The sequence below is a fragment of the Herpailurus yagouaroundi genome, unplaced genomic scaffold (assembly GCF_014898765.1).
Source record: "Herpailurus yagouaroundi ecotype Mexico unplaced genomic scaffold, PumYag 295, whole genome shotgun sequence".
NCBI lineage: Eukaryota > Metazoa > Chordata > Mammalia > Carnivora > Felidae > Herpailurus > Herpailurus yagouaroundi.
Window position 1 is genome coordinate 201,954 of NW_024412512.1, and position 12,773 is coordinate 214,726.

A 12,773-nucleotide genomic window follows, 5' to 3' on the forward strand; every position below is an offset into this window, starting at 1 on the left:
GCGTTGTCTCCTCCTCTCTCTTGGCCCCTCCCAGGCTCACACTCTCTCTCTCTCAAAAATTTTTAAAAATTGAAAAAAAAGTGCAGATTGAAGCCTTGAGCTGATGTTTAGAAGAAAGGCCACCAGGGTCCACTCCTGGGAGCCATACAGTGGCATTCTCAAACACATTCTCAAACCAGATTCCACGGAGCGCCAGGGACTCGGGATTCAAAGATTTGATTTTGGGAAACCAATGTTTGAAAAGCGTAAATTAGCATTCCAGGCATTTTGTTTTTCTTATTCACACTTTTTTTTTTTTTAATGTTTATTTGTTTTTGAGAGAGACAGTGTGAGCGGGGGAGGGGCAGAGAGAGAGGGAGACACAGAGCCCGACGCAGGGCTTGAACTCATGAACCGGAGATCATGACCTGAACAGAAGACAGACGCTTAACCGACTGAGCCACCCAGTGTTTAAAATAATATTTGAGGGGGCGTGTGGGTGGCTCAGCTGAGCACCCGACATCAGCTCAGGTCATGGTGTCACGGTTTAGTCCTTGAGTCTGAGCCCCCCTCCCATGGGGCTCTGTGCTGTCAGCGCAAAGCCTGCTTCAGATCCTCTGTCCCACACTCTCTCTGCCCCTCCCCCGCTCATGCTCTAGCTCTCAGAAAAATACATGAACATTTGAAGAAAATAAAAAGGGGCGCCTGGGTGGCTCAGTTGGTTAAGCATCTGACTTTGGCTCAGGTCACGATCTCTCAGTTTGCAAGTTCGAGCCCTGCATCAGCTCTCCTGTCAGCGCAGAGCCTGCTTCTGATCCTGTCACCCTTTCTCTCTGCCCTTCCCCCGCTTGCACAAGCTCTCTCTCAAAAATAAACATTAATTTTTTTTAAATATTAAAAAAAAAAATTTGCGGAACCTAGGAGCATCAACTCGTTGTGAGGGTGGAAATCAGGGAGACCTGGTTCCACTTGCGACCTGTCTGAACTAGGAGGTCCCTGCACACTCAGCTCTCCTCACGTCAATTTACAAGCGTCCTTAAGTTCCCAATGGATCCCCGCCCTCCAGGATAAAATAAAATCCAGGCTACCCACTGGCTGAAAGGCCCTGCACTGCCCAGCTCCATCCTCCATGGTCTGCCCCGGGGCCTTTGCACGTTCCTCTGCCCACCTCTCCCTCCAAGCTGTTAATTCCCTGCTCAAGTGACACCTGCTCTCCGAAGCCCCTCTTCCAGATCCCCAAACTAGGCAGGTCCCCCGTGGCAGCCCTTTCATCCCCGTAACTTGCTTCTTGCTGTGGCCCCAGGGCTGGGAGCAGCCGCCCTGGGCAAAAGCCCTTTCCGGGTCCGGCCTCCCGGTCCGAGGCTCGCGCCTGCCACCTGGCGGTCGGGGCTGGAGCCGCGGATACCCCACGCCCCGAGCTCCCGTTCCTCGCTCAGGCGGTTCCCTCCCTCCGTCCACCCATCGTCTCCTGGATATGAAGCGGGGTTGGGGGCGCACGGTCTCCGCCCTGCTCTAGGACACCTGCTCCCATAACGCCCTCGGCAGCTTGGGGCGGGCGCTTCCGGCACTGTTGCAGACCCCGGGCATCCGGCACCCTCCAGTGTCGCTGGGAATAGACGCCAAGGCCTCACCGGCTAAGTGGATTGACTTCACAGGTTTCCAACTAATTCCACGTTTTTGAAAGGCGCTGTTTGGAGACCTGGCCTGGGGCCGGCAGCTGTAGTGGAGGGTAGGCGCCCCTCAGACTGAGATCGCGACTTGTTTGGCCTGCACCACGTTCCTGAAATGTACAGGTGCACTTCGTGGCCCCAGAGAAGAGGGGTCTGGGGGCGGCGACGGTGGACCCGGGGGCGTTCAGCTAGACAGGTTAGGTACGCAGCGCGCGTTTTTCGTGCAAATGATTATCGAGGCCTGCGAGCTCGGGACTTTACTATTCGCACATTACAAAAAAGAAAAGGAATCCGATTGACCGTGTCACTTGGTCAAAGGCGCCCAGCGGAAACGGCCAGGCGACCTCCGGGCTCTGAAGTTCTCTGCAGGAGACGCTGAGCCCCGACTTCCCCCCCTATCTGGGGGCGAGGTCTCCTTCCACGGTCACCACCTCCACGGCACGCGCCCCCACCGCCGCGGGGCGGGGATCTAGCCCCCTCTCGAGCACGTGGTCACGCGCCAGCCGGGGCGAGGAGACGTGGGCGCCGCTCTAGCCGCCGCGGCGCAGGTGCCGGAGTCTCGCTGGCGTGACGTACTTCCGGGGCGGTGGGGGGGGAGGCAAGATGGCGGCTCCCATGGAAGTGGCCGTGTGTACGGATTCGGCGGCCCAGCTGTGGAGCTGCATCGTGTGGGAGCTGCATTCGGGCGCCAATTTGCTCACGTACCGCGGCGGCCAGGCCGGACCCCGCGGCCTGGCGCTGCTCAATGGCGAGTACCTGCTGGCGGCGCAGCTGGGCAAGAACTACATCAGCGCCTGGGAGCTGCAGCGGAAGGTGCGGCGGCGCGCGCCCCGGCCCGGGCTTCGTCGGAGAGTGCGCGGGGTGCCCCAGAGTGGGGTCGGGGGAAGGGTCGGTGGGGCCCGCGGGGTCCCTGAACCGGGACGGGGGTGGTCTCGGTTAGGGTGCGCTGCGCATGCGCGGGTCTGGGGGCGGTTGGCGAGGAGGGAGGCTCGCTCTGGGTTGGGTGGGATCGTTGGCGCTGGGCTGAGGGTGGGCCACTGGGGAGAGTGAGGAGCGTCTGTGGGGCAGGCACCCTTGATGGGCTGGCGAAGTGGGAGGGAGCTTGGGGAGCGAAGTTTAAGTAAAGGACTTTCAGAGTGTTCGCTCTTGAATGCTTCCTCTCTGTAAAGAAAGCTTTCTGATCTTAACACGCTAATAAACTTGTTTGCTGCTCATGTAAGGAGAAGGGGGGAAAAAAGGATTTTCTGTGGGGGTTCCACGGGTCTGTTGGTCTTGGAAGCTGAATATCAGAGGCCCAGGAGAGTCATGCATTTATTCCCCCCCCCCCCCCCACGAGATACGACCCTTCATCCCAAGGGCCCATTGGTCTCTTCTTATAAACATCCAAAGTGCAGCCACTGAAGTTTCTTGCTGCCCGGCTCTGACAGCTGAAGTTTCTCGGGACAAGCTCTGTGTTCTGGCTTTACCTGGTGTGGTCCACTCATACTCAGGAAGTTTTCCCTTTAAAGAGATGAGAAAACTGACCGTCAGGATCACAGGCTGGATGTTAGGGAAGGCGGGGTTGTGGCACAAGCCGCCTGGCCATTGGGCTCTCCAACTCCTTCCTGGACCTTCTGTGGCTTGCCCACCCCTACCCCCACCCAGAGTGAGCACCGTTCTTTGCTTTGATCCAGCAATCTGCAGGCCTCCCCCTCCAGCCTGCAAAGCCTGGGCTGGATCAGGTGCCTTCTTGATGACCCTTGATTAGTTCAAATCACCCCTGTTCCTGCCCTTCTTTCTAGCTCTCTCGGACTTTTCTCCCCACTGTCCCCTAGCTTCCGAGTTCCACGTGAAGCTCAGAGGCTTCTTATGTCTGTCTCTCTAGGACCAGCTCCAGCAGAAGATCATGTGTCCTGGACCTGTCACCTGTCTGACCACATCGCCCAATGGCCTGTATGTCCTGGCGGGGATTGCAGAGAGCATATACCTGTGGGAGGTAAGAGCAGGCGTAAAACCAGGGTGGTGGGATTTGATCTCAGGGCGCTGGGTTAATTAGGCCGTGTTGTCAGCAACAGTTGCTTTTGTTCGGGCGGGGGGCACCCGCGTCACCTCCTGCACAGACAGCACAGGGTTTGAGGCCAGAAGATGGACACGTAATCACGCTCTGCCTTTCTTGACCTTGTCCCCACCTGTAAAACGGCCTTTGTACTTCCCCCAGAGGCCTGAGGACCACGGAGATACGAGGGGGCTTAGTTATTTCACCCCAGAGGCTTTTAATGACTTCAACGATTTTTGGTGATTCTAAAACTAGGAAGTGGTTGCTCTGGTGCGGGGGGGTTTCTTCAAAGGTTGCCCATCATGGTCGAAATCCTTGCCCTGGTGCAGGGAGCGTGGGCAGAAGTCAGTGTCCCCTCTCCCTCTCTAATGAGGGACGTCTTGGGTCTTGGCTGGTGGGCTCTGTGGTCTGACCCTGGCTCCCTCACCCTCCGGGCGAATTCTTGACCGGTGCGGGCCATGGACACAAGGGGGCGCCCCCCACAGCCAACCCAAGGCAGCAACTCCGGCTGAGGACCTGACTCCGGTGGTATCTGCCGCTGTCCACCTTTCCCCCCTTCCATCTGTGTGGATGAAGGGGGAGGAAAGCTGGAAATGCTCAGAGCAGGGGCCTCAGGGGGAGGCTGTTTCTCCAGCTTTTCCTTATGTAAGGACACCAATGGTCAGATTCAGGGCCACCCTCTGGTGTGTGGTTAGACTTGTAAAGACCCCGTGTTCGAGGAAGGCCTCAGGTCTCAGGAGTTAGAACGTGAATCTGTGTATTAGGGGAACACCGGTCAACTCACAACAGAGTCTTGGCCCCGCAGCCCACCCCACCTTCCCAGGCTCACCTGTCCGTGCCGCCAGGGGCCTCCCCGTTGCCCCCGGCCCCAGCCACTGGCCCATCCCCCTGTGGTGGCATCTGAAGACGGTGACTTCCCGCTCCTGGGTCCCAGGTCTGGCTGGTTCTGGAGGGAAGGGCCCACGGTCTCACCAGCCTCTTCTGGGGCCTTGTCACCCTCCTCCACGCAGACAGCCCATGCCCTCCCCGGATGCCATGGTTACGTGACGGCCTTGTCCCGCACTGGACAGGGGTCCTCGGGCCAGCTGACGCACAGGGCTCAGAGGTCAGGGTGACTGTGGACGAGGGGGTGGGAGCTGCAACAAGATCATCATCCATTTGGGGATGTCCTAGGCAGGACAGCCGGGAAGAGGCACGGCCTCCCACCAGGCCTCAGTATTCCTCCCAGACACCCTGGCCGTGAACCCCTGACCCGAGCGCTGGGACAGTCAGTGTGGACAGGCTCTCCCCCCAGTGCCCCCGTGTGACCTGGCAGCCGGGGGGCGGGGGCAGCGCCCGTTTCCTGCCCTGACCTGTGTGCACCCTCCACAGGTCTCCACGGGGAACCTTCTGGTCATCCTGAGCCGCCACTATCAGGATGTGTCATGCTTGCGGTTCACTGGGGACAGCAGCCACTTCCTCTCGGGGGGCAAAGACTGCCTGGTGCTGGTGTGGAGCCTGTGCAGGTGGGGCCGCGGGCCCTCTCGGGTCGGGTCTGGCCACAGCGCACGTGGAAAGAGCCGTGCCGGGGCCCCAGGGTGGGAGGGGGCTGAGAGCCAGGCGGGGCATCAGGGTGGGGGCCCCCTCCCCCCCAGCTGAGGTCTGTTTCTTGCACACAGCGTGCTGCAGGTCGACCCCTCCAGGACCCCAGCCCCCCGGCACGTCTGGTCTCGTCACACCCTCCCCATCACAGACCTGCACTGTGGCTTTGGGGGGCCCCTGGCCCGGGTGGCCACCTCTTCGTTGGACCAGACGGTGAAGGTAGGGGACCCCCCCCCCCAAGTGGATCTGTGAGTCATGTCCTGGCAGCGGGCAGGCTCTTGGCCAGCGCGAGCCAGTGAGTCGCCTCCTTTCCCCAGGCTGGCAGCTCCAGACAGCTCCTAATCCCCCTGATGCCTCCCGCCTCAAGGACGGCCAGAGGGTGGACGGTCCAGGCCTGCGTCGGCTTGGAAATTCCCCGTCGGCTGCCTGTGCCTGGCGGCTCCCTGGCCAGACCTCAGGGGATTTGAGGGCGCGCTGGCCCTTTGGGCTTTGCGGTGGGCGGGGGCCGGCGGCGGCTAAAGCAGGTTGGGGGGAGGGGTCATGGGCCTGAGAGGCGAGTTCTGCCCCTGGGAAGGCTGGGTCTCTCCACACCCCCGACCCCCGGGCCACGGCTGCGGCCCCGGTTCCCGGGGGTCCAGAGCCGCCAGAGATCCTATCGCACCCACACCCCCAGCTGTGGGAGGTCTCGTCGGGCGAGCTCCTGCTCTCTGTGCTGTTCGACGTGGCCATCGTGGCCGTGACCATGGACCTGGCCGAGCACCACCTGTTCTGTGGCGGCAGCGACGGGTCCATCTTCCAGGTCGACCTTTGCACCTGGGTGAGTGGACAGGTGGGGGAAGGGGGTGCTTGGGCCCGGGCCGGGGTGCTCAGTGGGTCGTGGGACCCCAGGTTCCCCCCTTCCCCCTCCCCCCCCCCGCCCCCCCGCCCCGCCCGGGGCCCCCGGGCTGAGGCGCGGCCCCGGGCCCTCTTGGCCTCCACAGCCTGGGCAGAGAGAGAAGACCTTCCAGCCGGAGCAGGACAGCGGGAAGGCGTTCAGAGGGCACAGGTGCGGGGCGGGGCCAGGAGCGGGAGGGGCCCCGTGCTCGGGCTCTCGGCTTGGGGTCACGACCTGTGCCGCCCTCTGTGGGACTCATCGTCCCCAGGAACCAGGTGACCTGCCTGTCCGTGTCTACTGATGGCAGCGTGCTGCTCTCCGGCTCCCACGATGAGACCGTGCGCCTGTGGGACGTCCAGAGCAAACAGTGCATCAGGACGGTGACCCTCAAAGGTGAGGCGCCCTGGGTGCGGGGGCACGGGGCAGCCAGCTCCTCCGGGGGCTCTGGAAGGCGCGCGGCTTCTCCAGTTTGTCCACACCACGGTTTTTCCCCGGCGAGTTGGCCGCGCCGGGGCCTGTGCTGTGAGGAGAGGCCCGGGGTCCGGGCGGTGCCGCTCCTGGACAGCTGGGGGGTGAGGACTGGGGGCCCGTGGGAGCCGCCTGCGTGGCCTGGGGCGGCTTCGGACCGCGGCCTGCCCTGCCACAGGCCCTGTGACCAACGCCTCCATCATGCTGGCGCCGCTCAGCATGCTGAGCTCGGACTTCAGGCCGGGCCTGCCCCTGCCCCACTTCAACAAGCACCTGCTGGGCGCCGAGCACGGGGACGAGCCCCACCGAGGGGGCTTCACGCTGCGCCTGGGCCTCCACCAGCAGGTACGTCCCCGTCCCCACACAGGCGTCCCCTCCCTCGGGAAGACCTTCCTCTGCCCTGCTCGGCACGTTCTGTCGGGTTCAGGGTGGTGACCTGCCTCGGGAGCAGCGGCGCTCCCGGTGAGGGGCCATCTCTGACCTGGCGACTGAGCCCAGGCGGGGGTTTGGCAGGTGAGCTCAGGAAACCCAGGGCGTGTGGAATGAGGGCGCATCGCGGAGCAGAGCTTGGCCGGAAAGTACTGTGTGTCCGGCCTGTTCTCCACAGGGGGCCGTGGCGGGGGCGGGGAGCGGGGGGAGGGGAGCCCCCAGGGATCGCCCGTCTGCCGCCCCAGGCCCGGGGGCACCCACCTGCTCTGCAGGTCCTTGCCTGGCAGGCTCCGGCCGTGCTCCGCCCACCGTTCCGTGAACTGCACAAGCCCCTCGGGGTGTCTGGAGCCTTCCTGCAGACAGCTGGCCTCTGGCTGTGCCAACAAGGGCCGCGTGCCCTGACGCTGTCCAGCAGGAGACAGACGGCCTCCCCGCAGCAGTAGCGGCGTCCAGCCCACGGTGTGCCGGGGCCGGAGGCCTCGGCTGACCGGCCGGCCCGTCTCCTGGGCCTCCTTGACCTTGGTCTCTGCACGACTGTCAGGGCCCAGCGCTGTGCCCACGGCGTGGCCTTGGGTGTCCCTGCCCCCGGGCCGCGTTGGGAGTACATTGCACCCGTCCAGCCGGGGGGTTGGAGCCCGTGACCTCAGTAGAGACGTCGCACGCCCCAGCCCGGCGTCTGGCAGTCCTTTCCGCAAACCTCGGCGTCCCCTCGGCCAGCAGGTGTCAGGAAGGCACCTCCCTGGCAGGGCCGCTGCCCCTGCTCACTGGGCGCCACGCGGCCCCTTCTGTGTTGCAGGGCTCGGAGCCCAGCCACCTGGAGCGGGCAGAGCAGCTGCACGCGGTGATGAGCGGCACGATGGAGAAGGTGGGCCGGGGCCACGGGGCGGGCAGGGGACACCCCGAGCACCCGCCCCGTCCGGGACCCGCAGGCGACCCGGCTCCCTGTCCTTCCCCAGAGCGTCCTGGGCGGCCAGGACCAGCTGCGGATCCGCGTGGCCGAGCTGGAGGACGAGGTGCGGAACCTGCGGAAGGTCAACCGCGACCTGTTCGACTTCTCCACGCGCATCATCACGCGGCCGGCCAAGTGAGCCCCCCACCCACCGAGCGGCCCCTGGACGCGTTGCCCCCTCGAGGAGCCTTGTGTACCACGTGTTGGCCGCCGGTGCCTGGTGCCTCCGTGCGGCTTCTGGTGCTGCTCTGTCTTTAACAAAAGGACTAAAAGCCTCTTCTCTCCAACCCTCTGTGTGCCCTGGCGGTGGCGGGGGGTGGTCCCAGGTCCCGCGTGGTAGCCCCAGGACTCCTAGCGGGACCTGTTTCAGCAGAGCCCCCTGAGTCCGGTTTTTAAAACTCTGTCAAGAAGTCATGGTTCTTTTCAGAGACTGGTCGGCTGCCCCAGGGCTTTTGCTCGACCGTGAGGACCAGGCCACACTCGGTGGGAGGGTATGCTGGGGCAGGGGTGGCTTCTGAGGTGCGGGTGGAGGTTACCCGGGTCAGGAATGGTTCAGAGAGCGCAGTGTGGTCCCACTGGTCCTGTCCCTTTGATGGCCTCCCAGCAAGGGTGCCCCCGGCCTGGCTCACGTGGTGGCGGTTCTGGGCCAGAGTCCTCCAGAAGGACGTGTGCCCACACGGCCCGATGAGAACGTCCCTTGGCCTGAAAGGGCCTGAGAGAGGCCAGGGACACCTGCCCTGGGGATGTGGCCAGTGGTCGGCCGGCACCCGGAGCCCAGCTCAGACACGTGGGCCCCATAGCCATCCTCGGAACTTTCCAGAAGGCTGCCCACCCCTGACAGCTCAGCTTAATGACCTAGAAGATCCACGTGATTGAGCAGGTGCTGGAGAACCTGGAGCTGGAACCAGCGGTCCCAGCTGGGATCCCGCTCCTGGGCTCAGGGATAGCCCCTTCCTCTGGCTGCGCGCCCTGGCCACGGGTCTCGCCACACGGCAGCTGATAGGGCGTGAGGTGGGGTCCTGCTGGCTAACTGGGGACACCACGTTGTAAGCCCCCCACCCCCACAGCTTTCAGTTGGGCTCCATCAGCCCCTCGAGGCCAGAATGGGGTTACAGCAGGCCCTGGGCCTCTGGGGTTCCCATCAGCAGCGGAGGGCAGGGAGGGGCTCGGCCAGGGTCCCAAGGGTGCCAGCCCCCTCCCCAGAGTGCCAGGGTCTCTGTTTTCCCATCTGTAGGCTGGGCCCAGGCTGTCCTTACCCTCGGGTCTCCAGAAAGTCTGGAAGATCTGGTTTGACTGAGGCTCTGGTGCCCAGACCCAAGCGAGGGTCCCTCAGAGCCCCTGGTGCCTGTGCCCCTGTGCCCTCCCTCCATGCCCTTGGCTGCCTGTACGTGTTCCAGGAGTAGATGTTTCAGAAGGAGATGTGTTGCTGGTTCTGGGGGCCGGGTGTTGCGAAGGGAGCTGGCAGGTGGCCACGAGATGGGCTGAGCGTTTCGACCTTTGTCTGGAGGCCACCCTTCCTGGCTCTGGGTTCTTGCCTCGGGGGTGCTGTTCCCCCCGCCCCGACCTCCCGAGGATTCACAGGGTCAGAGGCCCCCCCCCCCCCCCCCCCCCCCCCTCCGGACCCCCCGTTGCTGACTCCGTGGGTCCTGGGGTTTCCTCCTGCCATGTCACTCCTCCCACCCTCTGGCCCAGGGCAGAGGCAGCCGACCTTCCTGGTTCCTGCAGGGCTGAGGGGAGGGGCGGGGGTGCTGTGATCTGACTCAGGCCCGAGAGCATCAGGGGACACTTGGTCCCCGCTGGCCTCTCCTTCTGGTCACTGCAGCCTCGGAGAAGCTGCACTCGGGCCCAGAGTCAGTTTCCATATCTGTAAAGCGGGACATGGCCCTTCTGGGTCCGCAGGGAGGCCTCAGAGCTTGTGCACAGCTGGTGTGCGGCAGGTGCGTGGCACGGGGCGAACCATCAGGTCCGGGCTGAGGTTCACGTGCACGTTCCGTAGCACAAGCTGACCCCAAATCCTGCGCAGTCGCTGCCGAGGGGAAGAGGCCGGCGACACCCGGTGCCTGCCGGCCGTGTTCCAGGAGGGAACCGCGTGTGCGCTGGTGGGGACGTGGGGCGGGTGCTGGCGTAGCAAACAGTCTGGAGGGTCCTCGGGAATCGGGCCTCCCCGTGCTCCAGCAGGCCTGCGTCCCGGCTCTCACCACACTCCCGTGTCCGGGCTCCCTCTCACCCGCAGGAGATGCACGTCGGGGCGCAAAGAGGTACCTGCACACCCACGTTCACAGCAGCACGGTCCTTAGTCACCGGACACCCCCGGTGCCCGTCCGCGCACAAAGGGTAGGCACTCCGTGGTCCATCCACACGCCCGAATGTGATCCAGCCTTAGAAAGTGCCCACCTGCCACCACATGGATGGACCCCGAGGACACTGCGCAGTGACGGAAGCCAGACCCAGAAGGACACGTCCTGCGTGACCCCGCGCACAGGGGGTCCCCTGAGGGGTCGCGTCCACAGAGCCGGCGAGCAGACTGGGGGAGCCAGGGGTGGGCAGGGGGCGGGGAGTCTGTGCTGCTTGGGGACAGAGTCTCAGTCTGGGGAGGTGGAAAGTTCTGGAGATGGATGGTGGGGGCGGCTGCACGACCGTGTGAGTGCGGCTGATGTCACTGAGCTGTGCACTTGGAAGTGGTCGCGATGAGGGGCGCCTGGGTGGCTCAGTCGGTTAAATGTCGACTTGATTTTTGGCTTAGGTCGTGATCTCGTGGTTCCCGGGGTCCAGCCCTGCGTTGGGCTCCATGGAGCCTGCTTGAGGTTCTCACTCCTCTCTGCCCTTCCCAGTTTGTCTTCTGTCTCTAAAAAAAAAAAAACAAAAAAAAAACAAAAAAAAAAAAAAAACAGAAAAATGGTTAAAGTGTTAAAAATTTTATTACGCGTTTTACCACAGTTGGGAAAATCACCTCCCGTGTGTTCACTTGTTGAATCTGCATGGCAACCGGGAGATGGGAACTATTATCGCCTTGTAAGTATGGGGAAACTGAGGCACGGTGGTCAGGGAGCTGATGCTGGGTCACACGGCTGGGAAGTGGCAGTTCTAGATTCCCGCAGGGTCTGGGCTCTTTGTCCCGGCCCCTGACCGTGGGGAGATGATGCAGAAAAGGCAGATGTGTAGTGGAAACGGGCAGCTTCAGAGGGCGCCCGTGTGTGTGAGCCCTCAGAGGGCCAAGGGCGGCCGGCTGGCATCTGTTGAGCTGGCTTGGGGTGAGGGACCGTCCCCTACCCAGGATGGGCCCCTCATCCCGTGCTGTCAGAGGGACCTCACCACAGGGTGGGCAGAGCCCGGGCGGTCCCTGTGGGCTCTTTACCTCCTGGTGCCTCAGCCAGGACCAGGGCAGGTGGGTGGGCTCCCTGGTGCCAGGGGCCCCTGGCAGGACAGCGGTGACTCAGGTCAGGGCGCGAGCCTGCAACCTGAGACCTTCCCTGTCCTCGGGTGGCTGGCCAAGTGGCTGGACACGGTGGCCTTGTCGGCCGGAACCCAGGCACACAGCTCTGGACGCTCATCTCCAAATTGGATCTACACTGTTGGCTGCCGTTTGGCATTTTTATTTATCTGATGGAATTTTATTCCTGCCTCTGTAACACTGGCTCCAAAAGGAGACGGTTTTGTGTGTGAAGAATCAGCCGAGTGTAGATTCGCTCATTAGCACGGGAATGTTCTGTGCCCTGAGGGGTGTTGGGACACTTCCCCCCCGCCCCCCCCCCCACCTTGGGGAGGACGGGCTGAGAGGATTCCGTGCAGGGTGCTGGTGGGCCTGGGTCAGCCAGTGTTTAGTGAGTACCTGCTGCATGCCAGGGTCACGGGAGGAACCTGGTCCGAGCACGGGAGAAGCCTCGGGGGATGGTAGAGGGCAGGGAGCTATGGAAGCTTCTGGAGCCGTGGAGGGTGATGTAACTGTCCTGTCTGAGCTCAAGCATCAATTAGAGTGCCCACTGTGTGCGAGCATCAGAGACCACGTTAGCAGGCCAGACCCACTCTTGCCTTCCACTGTTGAGTAGGGAAGGTGGCCACTAAATAAAGCAGATAAACCAACAAAAGTTTGACGGCATATGATCACGTAGGCGCGGGGGGCGGGGGGGGGGGGCCTCTCGGGGGGGGGGGAGGAAGTTCTGTATCTTTCTGGGTGACCAGCAAGAAATGTTTTTCAGAACAGGGGCATTTGGTACTGGGTCTTGAAGGGTGAGGAGTTCTCTGCTCCAAGTTACCTCCCTGCCCACAACTGGAAGGCAGGAGATCTACCCTGTAGGTTCCTATCAGACGTGATCTGCCTCAGTTTCCCCAGGGTGCACACAACGTCAGAGCGCACTCGAATGGGCTGGTCTAGGTAGAGCTGGAGGTGGGCAGTATTGCTGTGTGACCCCTCCTGGGCCTCAGCTCCCCTGACATCAACGGGCAGCGTTCCCAGGCTGCGGCATGAGCGATTCCCGGGTGGAACGGGGATGCGTGTGGGGACAGATTTGGACACAAATGCCCTTCCTGGTGCTAAGCCTCGGTTTCCTCGTCTGTAGAATGGGGAAATAACTCACCTGGCAACGGAGCTGGGAAGAGCAGTGGTTGGGGACCACACCCCACCCCCACCCCCGCGCGGCGTGGCCATCTGAGCCTCAGTTTCCCGCCCTGGGTAGTGGGTCCCACTCCTCCCTAGAGGCTTGCTGACCCTGGGGAACCGGACGGAGCGAGGGCGGGCGCAGGTCGGCCGGCGGCGTGGGGGGCGGGGGCGCGCGGGGGAGGGATGCGCCT

At 63.0% G+C, this 12,773-nt stretch overlaps 1 protein-coding gene across 2 annotated transcripts; it reads left to right on the forward strand.

The window, feature by feature from the left end:
* The first annotated feature begins 1,422 nt into the window (after window positions 1–1,422).
* Window positions 1,423–10,770, forward strand: WDR18 (WD repeat domain 18). 2 transcript variants are annotated; one of them, XM_040461859.1, is made up of 11 exons: window positions 1,423–2,462; window positions 3,514–3,624; window positions 5,056–5,189; window positions 5,343–5,484; window positions 5,939–6,082; window positions 6,246–6,310; window positions 6,408–6,532; window positions 6,786–6,952; window positions 7,833–7,901; window positions 7,993–8,120; window positions 10,219–10,770. In XM_040461859.1, the coding sequence occupies exons 1-11, from the start codon at window positions 2,253–2,255 to the stop codon at window positions 10,280–10,282; spliced, it is 1,359 nt and encodes a 452-aa protein (XP_040317793.1). In that variant the 5' UTR covers window positions 1,423–2,252; the 3' UTR covers window positions 10,283–10,770. The 2 variants fall into 2 exon arrangements, with proteins under 2 accessions (XP_040317793.1, XP_040317794.1); XM_040461860.1 differs by lacking the exon at window positions 10,219–10,770 and having other exon boundaries at window positions 2,253–2,462; window positions 7,993–8,124.
* Window positions 10,771–12,773: the final 2,003 nt, after the last annotated feature.

Bases quoted from the DNA above. Each gene is read 5' to 3' on its own strand.
- WDR18 (XM_040461859.1), top strand. From the start codon at position 2,253: ATGGCGGCTCCCATGGAAGTGGCCGTGTGTACGGATTCGGCGGCCCAG. The intron at 6,311-6,407 runs GTGCGGGGCGGG...CATCGTCCCCAG, and splicing joins AAGGCGTTCAGAGGGCACAG to GAACCAGGTGACCTGCCTGT. The intron at 6,953-7,832 runs GTACGTCCCCGT...TCTGTGTTGCAG, and splicing joins GCCTGGGCCTCCACCAGCAG to GGCTCGGAGCCCAGCCACCT.